At 39.2% G+C, this 19,577-nt stretch overlaps 1 protein-coding gene across 2 annotated transcripts in view; it reads left to right on the top strand.

The window, feature by feature from the left end:
* kiaa0513 (KIAA0513 ortholog) overlaps positions 1-19,142 on the top strand; it is a 53,737-nt gene extending 34,595 nt beyond the window's left edge. For both annotated transcript variants that reach the window (XM_057836453.1, XM_057836452.1), the window contains 3 exons: positions 8,561-8,641; positions 9,855-9,949; positions 13,482-19,142. In XM_057836453.1, the coding sequence (XP_057692436.1) occupies positions 8,561-8,641; positions 9,855-9,949; positions 13,482-13,531 (226 nt within the window). In that variant the 3' untranslated portion in view covers positions 13,532-19,142. The remainder of the gene's footprint in view (positions 1-8,560; positions 8,642-9,854; positions 9,950-13,481) is intronic.
* Positions 19,143-19,577: the final 435 nt, after the last annotated feature.

Below are 19,577 nucleotides of genomic sequence, written 5' to 3'. Positions count from 1 at the left end.
GGTTAATGTGGAACAGGTGGAAACAATAGGTGATTAGGTGACCAGAGGAAGGGCAAGTACGCAGACACAAGGAGGGTGAAGCTTTCAAAATAAAACAGGAAATGACATGGCATGACAGACTCTTGGAGAGACGAAGCAACATACCTGGAAAGTTGTACGGTTTCAGTGTAATTTGTACAAGTGAGCACTGATTTTTAAACGTGTACGCCATACGTTCAAAATCTGTACGTCTTACTTTTTTTTTCTCCGTTCGGATTTTGTCACCGTTTCAGCAATGAGACAATGTGCGTTACTATGTTGGTTGAATGACGCGAGAAAAGTCAGACATGGAGAGAGAAGAGTGTTGTGACGCTGTAGCAAACGCGATGCTAGGCTAGGTGGCTCCAATATTTCCTGACTGTAGCCGACAGCCTACAATCTACGCCTAGATATCACATGCATATAGAACTACATGCTAAATGACACTCAGTGGCGTTCGTAAACAGCCGCCATTTTAAAGCAGTAGACTTCTCAGAAAGGCTCTGTTGTAGTGAACCTTCCTAGCAACCTAAGTAACTTTTGATCTAAAATACTCCTAAATCGGCAAAATCTTGGCTTGAATCTATCTTTAAATGATGAAACGGTTTTAAAACTTTCACATGAAAAAAAACATGAAAGGTAACACCAGTTACTTTGCCAAGTAACTAATTACTCTTACATTCAGGTAAGTGAGTTACTAACTCAATTACTTTTTGGGAGAAGCAATTTGTAAGTGTAATTAATTACTTTTGAAAAGTAAGATTAACAGCACTGGTCATAAAGATGAAGTCTGCAGAATGAAAAGTGACGAAAGCGGAGATTTTACTCTGCCAATTTATTCCCGAGCGCAATTTGCCTGTAACTATTGTTGATCACTTCTCAGAATTAGCAAAAGAAATGTTCCCTGACTCAAAGATTGCATCTGTAAGTTAATTTTATCAATTGACCTTTTTAATTTATAATTGGACACACTAACGAACTACCTTCAAGTCAAACTGAATTAAGAGCTGAAGTGCCATGAAGTGTAGCCATCAAAAGAAATGATACAAATTGCCAAAAGTGCTACATGCAGTTATAACAAAAGTCACTGTTAAATTTTAGTAATCATGATGTAGCTGAAGATATTAATTGTTCTTTGATTGCACCAGGTTATATGTTACAATATTACCAATAGATTCATATTATTTTAAAAATTGAGTTTTATTTTTGTTTCATATTGCACGCTATATACAACGTTGTAAGATATACTCACAAATTTGTAAGGGCATACGTCACTATTTGTAAAATTGCCATCGGCCTCGGGTTGACAGGTATGAAGTAATAGGGAGAGCTCGCATGCCACATGCACTCGGACGGGCCAAGCGAGGGAGAGGCTTTTCTGGATTTGGCTTTTATCATGAAAATTTGCTCGCATAATGAGAGATATTTTCTCTCGTGACAATGCTGGTATCATGAAAAACTCCGTTTATGTGGTCGTATCATGAGGTTCCACTGTAGTGTGTTTTAGGTTGATCTGGAAATATCACCCAAATGCCCTCTTTTGAGTGGTGTGTGGAGTATTTAATAATGTTTCACAATGATGACCCAATATTTGAGGGGTTTATGTTCTTCTCTGCTTCCAGTGTGAATGAATGGTTATCACGTCTGCCACACAGTTCTCAGATCAATGGGTTCAGTCCCGAGCGCTGGCCTTCCTGTGTTGAGTTTGCATGTTCTTCCCGTGTCTGCATGGCGTTTCTCTGGGTACTCTGGTTTCCTCCCACATCCCAAAAGCATGCATGTTAGGCTGATTGATCACACCATATCGTCCCTAGCTGTGAGGGTAGACTTGAATGGTTGTTGTTTTCTTTGTGCCCTGCGCTATTGGCTACGAACCAATTCAGGGTGTGCCCAGCCTACTGCCCATTGTTACCTGAGATGCGCTTTAGCTTCCCTGTGCCCCTTGTGAGAATAGCCGGCTCGGAAAATGATTGAATGAAAAAATTTTGTTCTCAGCTTGTATCGAGGAGTCGCGTGGTAAAATGACACAAATCTCATATTACCCAAGCGATAATTTTACTTTCCACACTGACTTAACTACATAATTAGTAGTTAGTAGTAGTAATGGAAAATGTGTCCACTGGACCATAACTGTCAGCTGACACATACGCATCAGTTATACTCCCATCCCAGGAAGAAGCGGTATAGTAAAATAATACATGCATAAAAGTCCATCCGCACTTAACACTGTGGATGTGTATAGACGTCTGCCAGGCTATTTTATTCATTTCCTGTTTTTTTTTTTTTTTTTTTTAATGTATTAATTAAACCTTGTAATACTTGAAAGTTAAAGGGATGGGTGGCACGGATCATATTTTAGCTACAGTGACAAGCAGAAGTATTTGCACACCTTGTGATTTTGCAAGTTCACCCACTTAGAAAATAGGTCGAGGTCTGAAATTTCAATCATAAATGCATTTCATCTTATAGAGACATAATCTATAAAAAAGAAAATTCCGGAACTCTCATTGTATGGTTTTTCAATATTTTTTTTAAATTTACTGGGGTTCATAAGTATTTGTACCCCGAGAATCAGCAATAATTATGACACTCAAAGAGTTGTCAGTGTACCTTAAAAAATCCACCCTTATCCCATGGGTAACAACCCACCCACTACCCATTTGAGCTCAGTATCGTAACCTCTGCACCCCACAGTCAGTCATAATCCAACTGCTACCATGGGCAAGACCAGAGAGCTTTCGAAAGACACCAGAGAAAAAATTGTTGAGCGCCACAAAGCTGGAAAAGACTATGGGACAATTGGAAAGCAGCTTAGTGAGAATAAATCAACAGTTGCAGCAATTGTTAGAAAATGGAAAAGGCTAAACATGACTGATAATCTACCTCAGACTGGGCTCCATGTAAAATCTCTCCTTGTGGGGCATCACTCATGATGAGAAAAGTGAGGGCTCAGCCTAGAATTACACGACAGGACCTGGTCAATGACCTGAAGAGAACGATGCACAGTTTTAAAGGCTAATGTCAGTAGAACACTACGATGCAATGGTTTAAAATCATGCATTTCTCAGAAGGTTCCCCTGTTGAAGCCAGTACACATGAAGGCCCGTCTAAAGTTTGCCAGGGACCATCTGAATGATTCAGAGGGGTTATGGGAGAAAGTCATGTGGTCAGATGAGACCAAAGTAGAACTTTTTGGTGAAAACTGTACTTGTCGTGTGTGGAGGAAAAAGAAGGATGAGTACAATCCTAACAAAGCCATCCCCACTGTGAAATATGGGGTTGGAAACCTCATGCTTTGGTGCTGCTTTTTGGCAAAGGGGACAAGACGACTATACTGTATAAAGCAGAGCATGAATGGTGAAATGTATCGTCAGATTTTGAGCCACAACCTCCTTCCCTCAGTCAGAGACTTGAAGACGAGTCGAGGCTGGATCTTCCAACATGACAACGATCAGCCAAGCTGACCAAGGAGTGGCTGCGTAAAAAGCATATCAAGGTTCTGGAGTGGCCTAGCCAGTCTCCAGACCTCAATCCAATAGAAAATCTTTGGATTGAGCTGAAACTTTGTGTTTCTCAAAGACGGCCCCAGAACCTGACAGATCTAGAGAAAATGTGTGTGGAGGAATGGGCCAAAATCCCAGTTTTCATATGAAAACTGAACATGAACATGAACATTTGTTACAAAAATGAAATTGTACATAACTGTTTGAACTGATTTTGGTTGCCTACATTTTTGGAAGGAAGTAGCAAGAAAATTGTTAGTTCCTAATTAGATGAGAATAGGGGTGGGATTAAATAAGTTTTCTTCTTCCCACTCCATTTCAGGCATGTAGTTGATGCTGTGCTACTTAGTTTTGCTGCTCTTTTTTTATATGTTTATATGAGCTGTATATACTTGCTGTCTTGACAAGGAAAACCATGGCCTGAAATAAACAAATGAATGAATGAAAACCTGGTGAAAAACTACAGTAAGCGTCTGACCTCTGTAATTGCAAACAAAGGCTTTTGCACTAAATATTAGCACTGATTTTCTCAGGAGTACAAATACTTATGAACCCCAGTAAATTACAAATAAACTATTGAAAAATCATACAATGTGAGTTCCGGATTTTTTTCCCCGATTATGTTTCTATAAGTGAAAATGCATCTATGACCTCTACCGATTTTTGAAGTGGGTGAACTTGCAAAACCACAAGGGGTGCAAATACTTCTGCTTTTTTTCAGGTTTCAGGTTTTCTAGGTTTTTCCAAGCTGTGTTAAATGGTGATAAGAGCCCATTTTGCTCTGCAGGAACCCTTGGCAGTTCGTTGAATGGTTTAGTTGCTAGAACTAAAGAAAAAGTTGTGTTTCCACAATAAAGGAACTGTGTAGTTCCAAGAAGGCTTTCAGGGCCTAATCCTCGACAGTCTTTTCGGGGAGTTCACAGCAACCGTATGATTTGCTTGGTAGAGCCAACTGCCCCTCCTGCTGCTGGAAATGTTAGTGCATGCAACATTAACAACATGAAAACTATTAGCCCTGTGGCTTCTCTGTTCTCCATTTTTTTGTGTTTGCATCTTCAGTTGGAGCATAAATAATGCATCACTGCCACTGAATAATGAATAATACGTCACTGTCACGTTGGGGGGGGGGGGTGTCTCAATCACTGTGGCTGAAGTCAGCGGCACACTCCCCACGCTCTTGTTTTTGTGCGGCCTGTTGAAACGAAACTCGCCATGTCCGTTATGTTGTATTTACGTAGATCTACGAAACTACGTAACTGATTAGTGCGAAAGGGGTTATTGTTTGACATACTTCCTTGGCCTGTCCATAGACTTCTTAATATATTGACATGACACGGGGCACAGAGCCGATCCGTAGGGGACCTATTTTCAAAAACTTCAAATTCAAATATTTTCAAAACCAAAGCTGCTCCCGACCTAAAACCAAAACAGGCACTTACATTAGCCATATATGAGTCTCCATGAGCAGCGGCATCAAAAAATTCAGTCATTCCCATATAAAATCCTGATTATTTTTTATATACAGTAAGTATAACAAAACTTAAAATGGCTATAAAATTCTCAGATTTTACACTAAATACACAAAAATCCCCAAATGCAGAGATAATCACGTATATTTTCAGGATCAATAGCAGTATTTAACATATATAGGTTTTTGCCCGAAATAGCAACAATTTTTTTTTATTTACTACAAGTTTTCAACGTCCAATAAATCACTCAATTTTCACATCAGAAACTTAATACTTGAGGAAAATATGCAGAATCAATTATAGAAAATTTATAAATAGATTATCAATAAGTTGTGATTGCATATAAAATGTATTATAGAATAGAATAGCCCTTTATTGTCATTATACAGTTGTACGATGAAAATGTGGAGCATTTCCCTTTACAGTGCAGGATAAGATAAGTTAAAATCTCAAAAGTGACTTGCAAGTATAAAGTATGAAACCTGAATAAACATACCGTAATTTCCCGAATATAAGGCGCACCGGTGTATAATGCGCACCCCAAATTTACTTGTAAAATCTATGGAAAATTATTGTACCCGTCTATAACGCGCGCCCTAATTTTAGCACCAATAAATAGAAGAATACAAGAAAACAGAGCTCGTGTACAGATACAGAAATGTAATTTTACTGACTGGTGAAACACAGCACAAGCATAGCACATTGGTAGTTCAAAACATTACCATAAACTGACAATATTTATAGTAATACTATGATTTGACAACTTATCCAACTTACCAGAATCTAGGAGAAAACAAAACAGGTGTGACTTTTAAAGGCTGCTGTATAACTTGCTGAATGAATTAATGTTTGTTCCATGGATTGATACGGTAAAATAAAAGTGGGGACTGAAGTCGGAAAACGGAAAAAGCGCATCACTGCGGACTGTAACAAGAATAACTGTTGTTATTTGGGTTTGAGTTTCCCGAGGGACAGATATAGTTGACGGACACAGGAACTCTGTGTTGTGTTACGTTTGTTATGGTCAGAGTTGCAATAAACGTTGACTCAAATGAGAAACTAAATTCTGTGCTTTATGAAGAGTGAAAAAAGCAGAATTTAACACAGACGAAATAATTCGACCAGTGTGGTATTACCGAAACAAAATGGTGCCGTCATGTACTGTAACGGTCGGCAACGGATCGCCGATACGTTTTCTTCAACACAACATGGCCTTGATAATAAAAAAAAATCTGTCTTTAGATGTATTCAGTGCCGTCCATAATTATGGGGGTGGGTCAGTGATGCTGTTTCGCTTCCAAAGGCCCTGGGAACCTTGTTATGGTGCATGGCATCATGAATGCTTTGGAATACCAGGACATTTTAAATCAAAATCTGTTGCCCTCTGCCCGAAAGCTGAAGATGGGTCGTCACTGGGTCTTTCAGCAAGACAATGACCCTAAACATATGGCCAAATCTACACAGAAAGTGTTCACCAGACACAAAATCAAGCTCCTCCCATGGCCATCTCAGTCCCCAGACCCTCAACCCCATTGAAAACCTGTGGGGTGAGCTGAAGAGGAGAGTACAGAGGAGAGGACCCAGGTCTCTGGATGATTTAGAAAGATTCTGCAAAGAGGAATGGCAGAAGATCCCTCTTTCTGTCTTTTCCCATCTTGTGTTACATTATAGGAGAAGATCTGGTGCTGTTTTGTTTTTTCCATTAAAGTCCCATATTATTTAGAAAAAAATATATATTAGAAGCTAAAAAACACATCTTAACCAGGGGTGCCAATAATTATGGAGGGCACTGTATGTAATATATACGTATATTTCTGACTCCATCCATGTACCCGTGAATAATGCGCACCCATGATTTTACAAGTTTATTTTGGGGGGGAAAATTGTGCGGGAAATAATGGTAAATATAAAATGAATATGTGTTAGTCCTATAATTCAGGCAGGGCATATATTCGATGCGGTGTTACCAGGATGTGAGCCTCGTCTTTCAACAATCACATAGCCTTTTTCTATGCCTTGCGTTTTAGTCAGCTTCCTCGACTTATACCAGTCCCTATTCCTCGCCTTCTCCTTTCTGCCCTCCTCGACTCTGCTCCTTTTCCTGGCGGCCGGCCACTCCAAGGCCTTTTTCTTTCTCGCTTCTGAAGTCATATCGTTGAAGAAGTTTGCACCAAAACAGTTAAAGAGGGACCGCCAGGAACTCCAGCCGGTGCTCTTGTGCTTCCTGCATATTGGCGAGTCCCACAGCGACATTCCGAAGGACGCCGTGTGGCCGCTTGAGGACAGCCCGGCCCATCTCCAGCTCTCCCTTGTCCTCTGGAACATCTCCGAGATGTCGGCCCTGTGTGTCCCCGTGTTCTTCCTTGCCTGTGGTCATGGCAAGGAGCCTCAGCTCAGCCACCATGTTGGGTTTGACGACCACCATGATAAGCCCGACGCTCTGCTTCTCAATCGAAGAGCGCGCCAGCACCTTCTGGGTCAACTTGTAGCCGGCCTTGACAGACTTGTAGGTCTCCCTCCTGGCCAGCACCTTCTGGCTCGAGAATCGGGCCATCCAGATCCTCTTAGGCTCCTAAAAAACATGGTTGTTTTAGAAAGATAGGTGTTTCGATTCATCTTTTTAATAAAGTGAATAATGCTGGCCACTTACTTCAGCCCCAGGACACCTGTGCAGCACCATACAGCCGTTGTTGTGGAAGCTGCTGTAGATGTTCTTCCAAAGGTGCACTGGGTCAAAGTAGACTAAGATCTGCTTGTTGCCGTTGGCGTAGGGGTTCGTGTAGGACCAGCTTTCGCCTTTAAGGACCAGAATTTATGGAGACTGAAAGGGGTCCCCAAGGTTGCCTGCTCCTGGATGGCTGCCTTATGGGACAGGTCTTGCAGCCCACAACCCAACACTTCTGCCCCATGGTGTTTCACTGAAATTTATTAGTTTGAAATGTTACATAAAATAAAACATGAAAAAATAACAACAACAAAACAATTCTTTATAGATATGGACGTAAAACAGTCTTGATTCTTGGTTAAAAGCAAAAAAAAAAAAAACGTGCAGGTAGAGTTTATTTTAATGTAAATATGTCGAAATAAAATGCTAGTCTGTTAGTAAATGTAGCTCGTGGCCGCCTGACGTAAACAGAGCTTTTCTGGTGAAAATTCTAATGAATAAATGCTTAAATTCCCGAATTCTTCATAGATATGGACGTAAAACAGTCTCGAGTCTTGGTTAGAAGCAAAACAAATCGTACAGTTAGCGTTTAATTTACGTAAATATGGCGAACTATGATGCCAATGCAGTAGCGGCTAATTTCTCCAATTTTTTTTTTTCACGTTTAAAAATGCATACATGGTACGAAAAATATAATTACCTTGAATCTTCAAACAAATAACTCCTGAGACAATCCTTCCTGTTTGTATGCGGTACAGCTTTGGTACTTTTTCACAAATCCAGCTGAAATCCGGCTTGGGCTTGCTAGATGTGCTGTCTGCCATTGACTCCTACTACTGGTATACTGGTACTGTTTTTTTTTTTTTTTTTTTTTTTTATGGAAATAAAAGTTTTTCTGTTAACAGTGAGAAATGGTGCCACATGACCCAGGAGGAAAGGGACGACACTTCCAAAATGGATGAGAACATTGCCTTTGGGCAGCTGGGGTAAGGAAATTGCCCTTTGTCCTATTTTTGTCTTCAAGTATCAAAAACGTGGAAATTTGATATGGATTTAGTTTCATTAAACGTCTATGCTAAATCTGTGAACATGGCCCATTTGGTAATTAGTCAGAAATGCCTCTGTAAATGTTTGTCTTTTCATCACATGAGTGCATAGGCTCAAGTGCTGTTGAATTTCAGCGCTATGATCTGAGAAGCCTCGATAGCTCTATGATCAAAGGCAGAAAATGTTAAACATGGTTAAACTTGTGTGTGCTGAAGTAAAGCACTGAAGTGTGCTGTGCCAACTCACTCATTGCCTAAGTGAAAGGCTGTTTTCGGCAGCGTGAGCGTCAAAGCGTGAGCGAATTTGAGTGGACTCACTCATATGAATTATATGAATGTTATGGTGAATGATTAAAAGTTAAAGTTGTTAAAGGTGATCCAATGAAAAATGTGGGTGTTCCTATATTTTGTGTCGGTGCACCTTAAGCACCAATGCAAAAAGTAAGTGTGGAGCCTTGGCAATATACTGTACATTGCAATGTTGACTTTTTTCCAGTATCATTCAGGCCTATCCCAAACAGAGCTATTGAAGTGAACTGGTAAAAATTCTTCTAGTTTTGATATCGCAAACCCCCAACAAATCGTATTGAGTTTTTTCCAATCTCATTCATGCCTAATTTATATTTTTATTACTTTTTAAGGGCTAAAAAGTAAAAAAAAAAAAAAAAAAAAATCCAGAAATATAATGGCATTGCCAAAAGACATATATGTTTTATACTCCACAACACTCCCAGAAAAAGTGGAAGATGAAGTACTGTAAAAAGTACAGTACTGTAACAAATTTGGAACTTTTGTTCAAATAGATAAAAAAAAATTCCAATAACGGATCAGGACTCTGTAGCGGCAGATTCTCAAAATCAGGTGACTTGGGTGCAAAAATATGTGAACGGGACATCCCTAGTAATATTTTTTGCCACTGTATTTGTACTTTTATTTAAGTAAAAAAGTGAGTACTTCATCCGCCACTGAAAACGGTTGCCATACATTCAGTAGGAAAATGGTTTTTATTCATATGAATTAAATATCAAATGCCCCTGGCAACAGGAAAGACCGCAGAAAATATGAAATTTGAAGTGTCAGTCATTCATAGTCTTCTTTTTTGTTGTTGTCTGAAACCATTGTTAATGCTGTTGTGCGTGTGTGTGTTTTCCAGGACATTTACTCACAACATGCTGGCATTTGGACTCAGCAAAAAACTGTGCAATGATTTTCTGAAAAAGCAGGCTGTAATTGGAAATCTGAATAAAGGTAATACATTTAAATTTATACATTCTAATTCCAATGAAGTTGGTTCATTGCACAGAACGTGAATTGAAAATACGATGATTTGTAACGTTTAGCCTGCAACATGATCCAGAAAAGGGACATGTTTACTATCGTGTTACATCAAATTTCCTTTTAATAACATTCAATAAGTATAAGAACACTATATTTGTTAAAGGTTTGTAGGTGGAATTTAATTTTCGTCTTAGTCTTCGTCCTTTGGACTAATATACTTATTAGTCATATTTTAGTCATTTCAAAATGTGTTCATCTTCGTCAAGTTTTAGTCAACAACAACTCAAATTTCCTCTAGTTTTAGTCAACAATTCTCAAAATGTTATAGTCTATAAAGTTTTAGTCCATTCATAAATAAATAAAAGGTTTCCAACAATTTTGAATGAAGATGACAGACGAGCACATAGTCTTGAAGAATATCGCCATTTTCATGATACACACACAGCAGGAAAAAAGCAAATTATTTGCAGTTAATTAAACTCACCTGGACGCCACGAACTGTACGTAAATTTTTTTCCAAGAAAGAAAATTAGTTTATTGTGTGATGATCACTCAGCACAAACCTTTAAAGTCTTAAGCAACATGGCATATCTAGCCATCTCATTATGTTTTAGTCTCCTACGACACGTTTTCATCGCGTCATCCTCATGAAAATTTTTTTCGTTATCGTCATCGTTGACGAAAACAACACTGCTTGAGGTACATTTTCACTGACTCAATACTCTGGGCTATCTTTTGTTGTCACTTCATGATAAGGGTTACATTTTCAAAGGAAGAAAGGTCGGAAAAGGTATTCTTAAAATGTTGGACTTTGCTGACAAAGTTGTCAAATAGAGTATTGACTAAATCAGAGGAAAATGGATGGAATTTGAAAATCATTGTTTTAAAGGGGACAAACAATACCTTGTATAAATGACAATGTAAAAGACAGTAGCTCAAATATGCAAATCGTGAATTTCTTGGACCTCTGATAATGGAGAAAATAGTGTTTAAACACACAAAAATTAAAACGCTTACGAGCAAAGCCATTTTATCATTCAGATTAAAAATTCATGATCAGATGCACTTTTTTCATGGACACTAAAAATATTAATCCGATTAGGAGAAAGCGTTTTAACCTCCGTAAATTGACCAAAGATTCTGGAAATAGTAGAAGAAGAAACGGTACTGACATCCGTGTCAACAAAACGTCACTCTTTCCATTTCTACATTAAATACTATTGTCATTTTGTGTATTTTTCTCATTTTTCTACCATGAAGTCTTTGTTTTAAGATCTTTTAATATCTCCAGCAATTTGTTAGTCTCGCCTACAGACCAGTTCAGTCTTGCACCCGTTGTGTATTTCGCTCATTCTACTAGCTTCCGGGAATAGCAAACGCATATACTGACGTCACAGAAATGTGCGGTAAGGAGTTTGTTCTGAAATTTTGAAATTAGTGTTTTCATGCTCACTGATCGAATTATGAATCGACATAAACCACCCTTCTCATTCTTGAATGACACCTCTGTCACGGCCCAGGGGGGTTTTATCACTTTTACTGGCATTATACAACTTCAAGGAGGATGGTGGGAAACCTAGCTCGCAACAACTTCAAATCTGCTGCCTGCTTTATGGCATACCATTTTCCCCATTTCTTACATTGTCATATGATATTGTTTAGCCACAACTGGATTCATTACCTCATCTCTATTCATTTTTCGCACAGCCAATGAAAATGTAGTTCAATCCGACTGCAGGTGACCGAGAGAGCAGGACTTAACGCCTCTTGCACAGGTCTCCATGGGAAATGTGGTCTACCATTAGACAACTACCGCTTTTGTCCACTGGTGTCACCAAAATCACCAAAAACTGAAAGTTATTAAAGTGCCTGTGACAATATAAAGAAAATCTTAAATAGCATTATTATGTGAAGAATAATGGTCAAAACTGCTGACTTCTTCCTCTCCCGAACGGTATTTTATGCCACCGGAGTTAGTCCGGATTTTGTCAATTTCCCTGCCCCGGCTTCAGAGACAGAGAAAAGACCGTAAATAAAACAGGAGGCGTGACAGCTAACCAACTTGCTAACCTGAACCGAGCGGCATGTCCAATTCTTTTTCTCGCCTTTCGAAAACAAAAAACAAAAAAATCACCCAAAAATACCCCGACTCATGTCACACACGGCGGCGGTGTTGATTGTCTTTACCGATCGGCCAGCCACCGGTGTTCTGCCAAATTTTGCACACTTATAATATTTTGCTTCCAAAGCTGTTGTGGCGGTAAATAAGCTGTCTTTTACAGTCAGTTGGACTCTCAAAGTTATCCACAGGTGCTAAATAAACAATTAACATCTTAAACGTACATGTTCAACATGAATATGGTGGAAATTCATGCTTAACGACAGGGCGAAGACGTAAACAGTGAGACGGCGGCATGCAGTTGTTGTGTGCAGCTAACATGGCAGGAGATGTCTGAGGAGAACTTTTCTCCATGATCAAACGTAATTTAAACATATTTAAATAAATATTCCTTTATTTAAGGAAAGTTTGTAGTGTTTACTGTATTCGCGGCCACTTTTTTAACACAAATTTGCAATTTCTGATGGGGTGCAAATCAAAATAACCAGCGGCGAGCAAGTTACGGCTCCCCGTTTTGCTGCGGCTCCAGCGGAGAGGCAGAGAGGGGAATGAAAATAGCGCATTCTTAGACGACAAACAGGCCGACGTCGGAGTCGGGGGCTGACTAGGGGCAAAGCCGAGGTAAGCACTATGTTGGCAGACACGCGACGAGGTCTAAGGGGGGTGTGCGACAAGCCGCCGGTCATCGGCCGTGTGGCCTTCTCTGTGGACAGGGAGTATTGTCACCCACAAAATGCAAGCCACCTCCTTATTAAAAAGTGTGCCACGATCCCAGTATTTGACATAATACAAAACATGTAGTTTACTCACTTCCTCGTCGGTCCATTGGTCCCACAGTTGTCGAACTTGTTTTGGCCATGCTCCGCGCGGTGAACAGGAACTTTTTGAAACCCAAAATTGCTCACAGGGCTCTCCCTGGTGCAGCAACAAAAGCCTGCAGAACATTGGGCTGGCGTGATGCGAAAAATAAACAAATTAATCCGCATAATCGGCTGAATCCGCAGCCCTTCTGCATGCTATGTATTCTGAGATGGTAACCCAGGTGAGGTCATATTAGCATTCTTCCTCAATCCAGGAAGTCACTCATTTTCATGGCGCGGGATTCAAAAAATTGAATAAATAAATCGATTGCTTACACACACCTCCAAGCAGCCCATTTCATTCAGGAGAATAAAATATCACGTGAAATATGAAATAAACATGGTTTTTGCTGTCATGGGCACTTTAAATGTTTATTAAGGTTTCATGCAATGCCCCAACTTCATTTGGAGTTTGCACGCTATTGAGGTTAGATGCCTAAATTTACTCATATTTAAACTATTCTGTGTTTTTACAAACATACCATCATTATTTAAAATAACATCACCGATGAAATCTTTGCAGAACAGTACAAGCTGTTAAGTGACCATATCGAGAAAATGGCAGCAGAGTGATGACACGCTGAATTTCAAAGTCTTCAGTCTTCAAATGAGCCATGCCTAACCAATGTCACCTGAAACGTAATACAGATTACTGTATTGAACTGTATCATGGTTGTAGAAAAGCCTGTCCGTCCAATTTGATTGTGCTCTTCTAAATACACCCTGTATTTGCAATAATACAACATAATCAGCTGTTCCTGCCGCTTGAATGTGTAGAAATGTGTAAAGTGTAGCAACTGTTTGTTTGAAAAGCCTATCTTTCTGTGTTGCAACAATACAGCTAAGCATAGGTTTTGTATACAGTGCAATAATCTCAAATAACCCGTCTGCTACTACCATTGACTGATTTATCTTTTCACCCTCATGTTCCCTTACAGTGTACTGCGCAATGTCAAAGATTTCTTAGACAAAAATAAGTAGCATCTAAACAGAGGAAATTTCGGTCACAAAACAATTTATCCGATAAAAAAATGCAATTTTTAAGATTCAATTGTGTTAGGGATAAATTTCAATGTATTAAGTAATTATCTGTTACCAAGAGACTGCTAACCTATTGTATAGCATAAAGGATGCTCCGTTCTTTCATCTAGTTAAACATATTGTGAGGGAGTGTATGGATTTTACATAATTTAGATCTGACTGTTACAGCAAATAAGTTTTGTTATCAGTTACTAGAACAGTAAAACTGCCCAATTAATGTAGCTTATTGTTATGTTTAAGGTGTTTAGGGTGCTTTCACAGTAGCACTGTTTGAGTTCCTTTTCTCAGATAGTCCACCTCGTTTTGTAAATGTGAACGTGCATCAGAATTGTAGTTTGGACCAAACAAACAAACTCTGGTCCGCTCAAAAATCATGGGTCTCGGGCCCCTTCAAGCGCACCCTACTTCGCTTGTGAATGCAACCGGAGCAGGGTGGGCTTTTGCTACTTTGCGTGCAGCATCGCAGCCTGGAGCTATGATGCTCCAGGCTGTGACACGACACGCAGTGCAACCTTGGAAGCGGAAGTACAGTACGCATGCTATCCAAAATCAACAATGGCAAGAGTACAGAAGATTAAACATGGCCAAATGTTGTTGTGCTGCACTAAGCAGTTGCATTTGATACATATTATTCTGGAGGTTGTGTTTGGCATACTGTTCCTGACAGTGACAATGGAGAGACAGGCTGAACCTCTCGGGGCATCCATTTCATGAGTCTCGCTCTCCTGGAAGTGGCAACAATTTGACAGTTGAAAAAGTCAAAATTGAGAGCGATTCTGCGACTTTGGGTACCACAGGATTCCCTTCTGTGGTTTAATTACATTTGATACACAGAATGTTCTAATGTTGTGGTTGTGTTTTGCATGCTGTTCCTGTGTGAGAGTGACAGTGGCCGAGACTGGTGGAGCCTCTCGGAGCAGCCGTTTCGTGAATCTAGCTCTCCTGGAAGTGGCAACAATTTGACAGTCCAAAAAGGCATGCAAATGAGAGCGATTGCACGCCTGTGTGACTTGGGGTACCACCCGGTTCCCTTTCATTGTTTAATTTTTCCCCTTGCAGTTTTTTATTTACTCCAGTTCGCTCTGCATCGAGTCGGGAGGGAGCAACTTAATTTATCCTACATTATGCAGCGCTCCACGCTCCCTTCCATCCCAGGAGGAAAGTATTTCCTCTTCTATTTGTCCAATCAATGAGTGCGCCTTTCGTCCACGTGATGCTACCCGGAAAGCAGTGTGAATGCTAAACCTTTTCAACAGGTCATTTGCAAGTGCTGTTGCGAGGTAGCTCTCCAGCCGGACCCTTGTCCTCTTGGTCTAATGTGAAAGCGCCTTTACACTCGGTCATCATCCAGAACTTTTACCAAATAGTTCATACTATGACCAAATGACTATAGTATGAGAGAGGCTACTGGTCTCAGACTGCCTTGAATTTTCTACATTCAATATTCAAACTCTCATTCATGACTGAATTCTCTTATGATTATATTATTTAAAAACTTAAATCTATCACCAAAATATCTTCTTGGAAAGTTTCCTTGAATTCAATCTGCTCTCTAATTGAGTGTTTTTTGTTGTTTAATTTATGCCTTTATATGGACAGACAAAGTGTTGATTTAGGAAGATCGATGGATTAACATTGTGTCGTCCTCTAGTAGTGTAAGACTACTGTAGCGTTAGTTTACAGTGGAGGCACAGTATGTGCTTTGGAATACTCCTTACGATGCATTTAAATGGGCGAATTGATATGTCAAACTTAATCAGGACTCAGTCCTTGGGCAGATGGTGGACATTATGAAGTTCTACACTCAATCTAGATATGTACATCGATGAACAATAAATGTACTGGCCGTCATCCCTGAAGTGCATTAATGTGTATAAACCTGAAGTTGAACATGAAACAACCCACTTCTATTGTACGTGCCGATTTTCAAATTTTTGTGTACTAATGAGTACATTTTCATTGCACATGCCATACAGAATACCCTTGAGTTTTTTTGCCCGATTGCACTCTTTTATAAGTCTATGTATATTTTCAATTAAGTCCATTAGTTTGCCACTTTAAAACTGGAATAGTGATTGGGATACCGGTTATTTTACAGTATGTGTGTGTGGTCTTTCTGGTGTGATATTGACCTCACTATGTGGCAGCTTTAATGTGCGTTGTTTTGTTTTGTTTTTGAGCACCTGTTTTGCCGTGTGTCACAGTATGTATTATTATGTTATTTGAAGCATTTATCTAAATACTGCAGTCTTTATTTGTGCCGTACATGATGATTTACATTTGACACTTACGGCGGAGTATTAGGGCCAAAGATGGAAAGAAAGACTAAAATAGGACTGCGAGATTAACGTAGTGGCATTAGTACAAGAATGAAGTTGTATAAATACATGGCTTAATATATATGGATATAGTATTGCTAATGTAGCTAATTTAGCTGCTATGTGCTTTATGTAGCAATTTACAGCCCCCATTAAAATCAAAAATATTGAGAGGATCTCTTGTACAATCAGTTTAAAAAAATAAGGAGTACTTAGTCTTTTGGCTTATCTACATCTAGTAGCTCCTGGCTAAAATATAGATATGGATAATAGAAAACCTATGTAATTTATGTACACTGCTGGCCAAAAGTACTGGCACCTCTGCAATTCTGTCAGATAATACTCAATTTCTCCTCTCCAACTTCTATCTTCATTTGTTTTGCTTGCAATGAAAAAATACAAAAGAGAATGGGAAAAAAACATATCATTTTCATTTTACATAAAACTCCAAAAATGGGCCAGACAAAAGTATTGGCACCCTTTGAAAATGTGATGCTTCTCTAATTTGTGTAAGTAACACCATCTGTTATTTACCTGTGGCACATGACAGGTGGTGGCAAAATTGTGAGGAAGCATGGGCAATCTCAAGTCCATCTCCAAAGACCTGAATGTTCCTGTGTCTACCGTGCGCAGTGTCATCAATAAGTGAAAAGCCCATGGCACTGTGGCTAACTTCCCTAGATGTGGACAGAAAAATTGAAGAGAGATTTCAACGAAAGATTGTGCGGATGGTGGATAAATAACCTTGACTAACATCCAAACACGTTCAAACTGTCTGCAGTCCAAGGGTACAACAGTGTCAACCCGTTCTATCCGTCGGCGTCTGAATGAAAAGGGACTCTATGGTAGGATACCCAGGAAGACCCCACTTATGACCCAGAGACTTAAAAAAGCCAGGCTGGAGTTTGCCAAAACTTACCAGAGAAAGCCAAAAACGTTTTGGAAGAATGTTCTCTGGTCAGATGAGACAAAAGTAGAGCTTTTTGGGAAAAGGCATCAACATAGAGTTTACAGGGGGAAAACGAGGCCTTCGAAGAAAAAAACACGGTCCCCACAGTCAAAAATGGCAGAGGTTCCCTGATGTTTTGGGGTTCCTTTGCTGCCTCTGGCACCGGACTGCGTGACCGTGTGTGCATGTCATTATGAAGTCTGAAGACTACAAACAAATTTTGCAGTATAATGTTGGGCCCAGTGTGAGACACCTGGGTCTCCCTCAGAGGTCATGGGTCTTCCAGAATAACAATTACCCAAAACACACTTCAAAAAGTACTAGAAAATGATTTGAGAGAAAGCACTGGAGACTTCTAAAGTGACCAGCAATAAGTCTAGACCTGAATCCCATAGAACACCTGTGGACAGATCTGAAAATGGCGCCCTTCAAATCTCAGAGAGCTGGAGCAGTTGGCCAAAGAAGAAGGGTCTAAAATTCTAGCAGAGCATTGTAAGAAACTCATTGATGGATACTGGAAGCAGTTGTTCGCAGTTATTTTGTCTAAAGGTATTAGGCTGAGGGTGCCGATACTTTTGTCCGGCCCTTTTTTGGAGTTTTGTGTAAAATGATAATGATAGAAATGGTTTTTTCATTCATTCTCTTTTGTGTTTTTTCATGCCAATCAAAATAAAAGAAGATATTACTGCCAAAGCATTTGTAATTGCAATCATTTTCTGGGAGAAATTGAGCATTAACTGACAGAATTGCAGGGGTGCCAATACTTTCGGCTAGCAACGTACTATTGAATGGGAAAGATATTGTGCATCTCGTGAATCTATATTTTAGAATCTGTTTCATAAATAAGGAAATCCTTTATCTTTTGGTGCATCAGCATCAATTAATCTCCGACATAGTATTCGAGCCAAAGATCAGGAAAAAATCGGACTATGAGAATAAAGTATTATTAGGATGAGGGAAAAAATTGTACATTAGTATGTAAAGAAATTCGTAGTTTTAATAAGAATTTAAAGTCATTATTTGTGTGGATGCAGTGCAGCTAATTTAGCTAAATTAGCTGCTATATACGTAAATTAGCTTACCTTAGCAGGACGTTAGGAAGTAGTATTGGTATAAAGCCTTCGATTGATTATAAATTGACGTAGTTGAGCCAAAAGATTCCTTATGTGTGAAGCCGATTGTAAAACGCAGCCTCTCGAGATGCTCTCAATATTGTTGATCCCAACGGAGGCAGCGAAGCGCTACAGAAAGTACTTTTATCCATAAATATTACATAATGTAATATTGCAACTTTATTCTCATACTAATAGTGCAACTTTATTCTTGTACTAATAGTATGACTTAATTCTCGTAGCCCTATGTGTATATATATATATATATTTTTTTTTTTTTAACCCTAATACTCTGTCGTAGATACCTGCTTCAGAGGCCAATTACTGTAGTTCCTCCTTTAATACATTTTTTTGTACTTGTAACAGTGCACCTACAGTATATAAATTTTGTGTATTGCAAAAAAAGTAAGCAAAGTTAGTTCAGGGCTGTTTAGAATGTGGTGCCTCTGTTTAAAGCACTGTATAATGTTTGGAGATCGGAAATATATTAAGATATGATATTTATCTCATAACAATTCATGAGCATGGCACTCAAGGCGAAGAAAACAAAGTTTATATTTCAACTGACTGACTGCAGCAGCTCCTTAGTTATCAGATTTTTTTTTCATATGTGCATATTGTTTTTAAATGCATGACAAAGTCCATGTTGAATCAAGATGCTGTAATAAATGTATTTTTGTGGTGAGGTTTTGTGTGTTGTTTTAAGTTATTAAAAATATATAATAAAAACTTCTGTGCGACCAACATAAATATGAATGCATGTCTTTGTTTCCATTTTTCATGGGTTGAACTCAAATGTCAGACTTTTTGTGTACACTTAATTCCAATTACTCTGAAATTGTTTGGGAATCTCTGGCATGAAGCCAATTCGATATGTATCTAGGTACACAGGTTACAATTCCATTAAAAAACGATACATTTTTAAGGGCGAGCGATTCGATACGATTCGATACAGTTTAAGAACGATACGGTTCGATACAGAGTGAAAACGATACGATAGTACACATTCAATTCAATTCAATTCTGGGGTTCCTGTCTATCCGTCCTGGGAGTGGATCTCTCCTGACTGTGGGACTCCCCAAGGTTTCTCATTTTTCTCCCAATTGACTCTGGAGTTTTTGGAGTTTTTCCTTGCCGGCATGGAGGGTCTTAAGGATAGGGGATACCCAGGACTTGAACTGTATCTATTCATCTTTGTT

This window comes from Corythoichthys intestinalis, chromosome 5 (assembly GCF_030265065.1).
Source record: "Corythoichthys intestinalis isolate RoL2023-P3 chromosome 5, ASM3026506v1, whole genome shotgun sequence".
Classification (NCBI taxonomy): domain Eukaryota; kingdom Metazoa; phylum Chordata; class Actinopteri; order Syngnathiformes; family Syngnathidae; genus Corythoichthys; species Corythoichthys intestinalis.
This window is presented reverse-complemented; position numbering and strand designations above follow the sequence as displayed.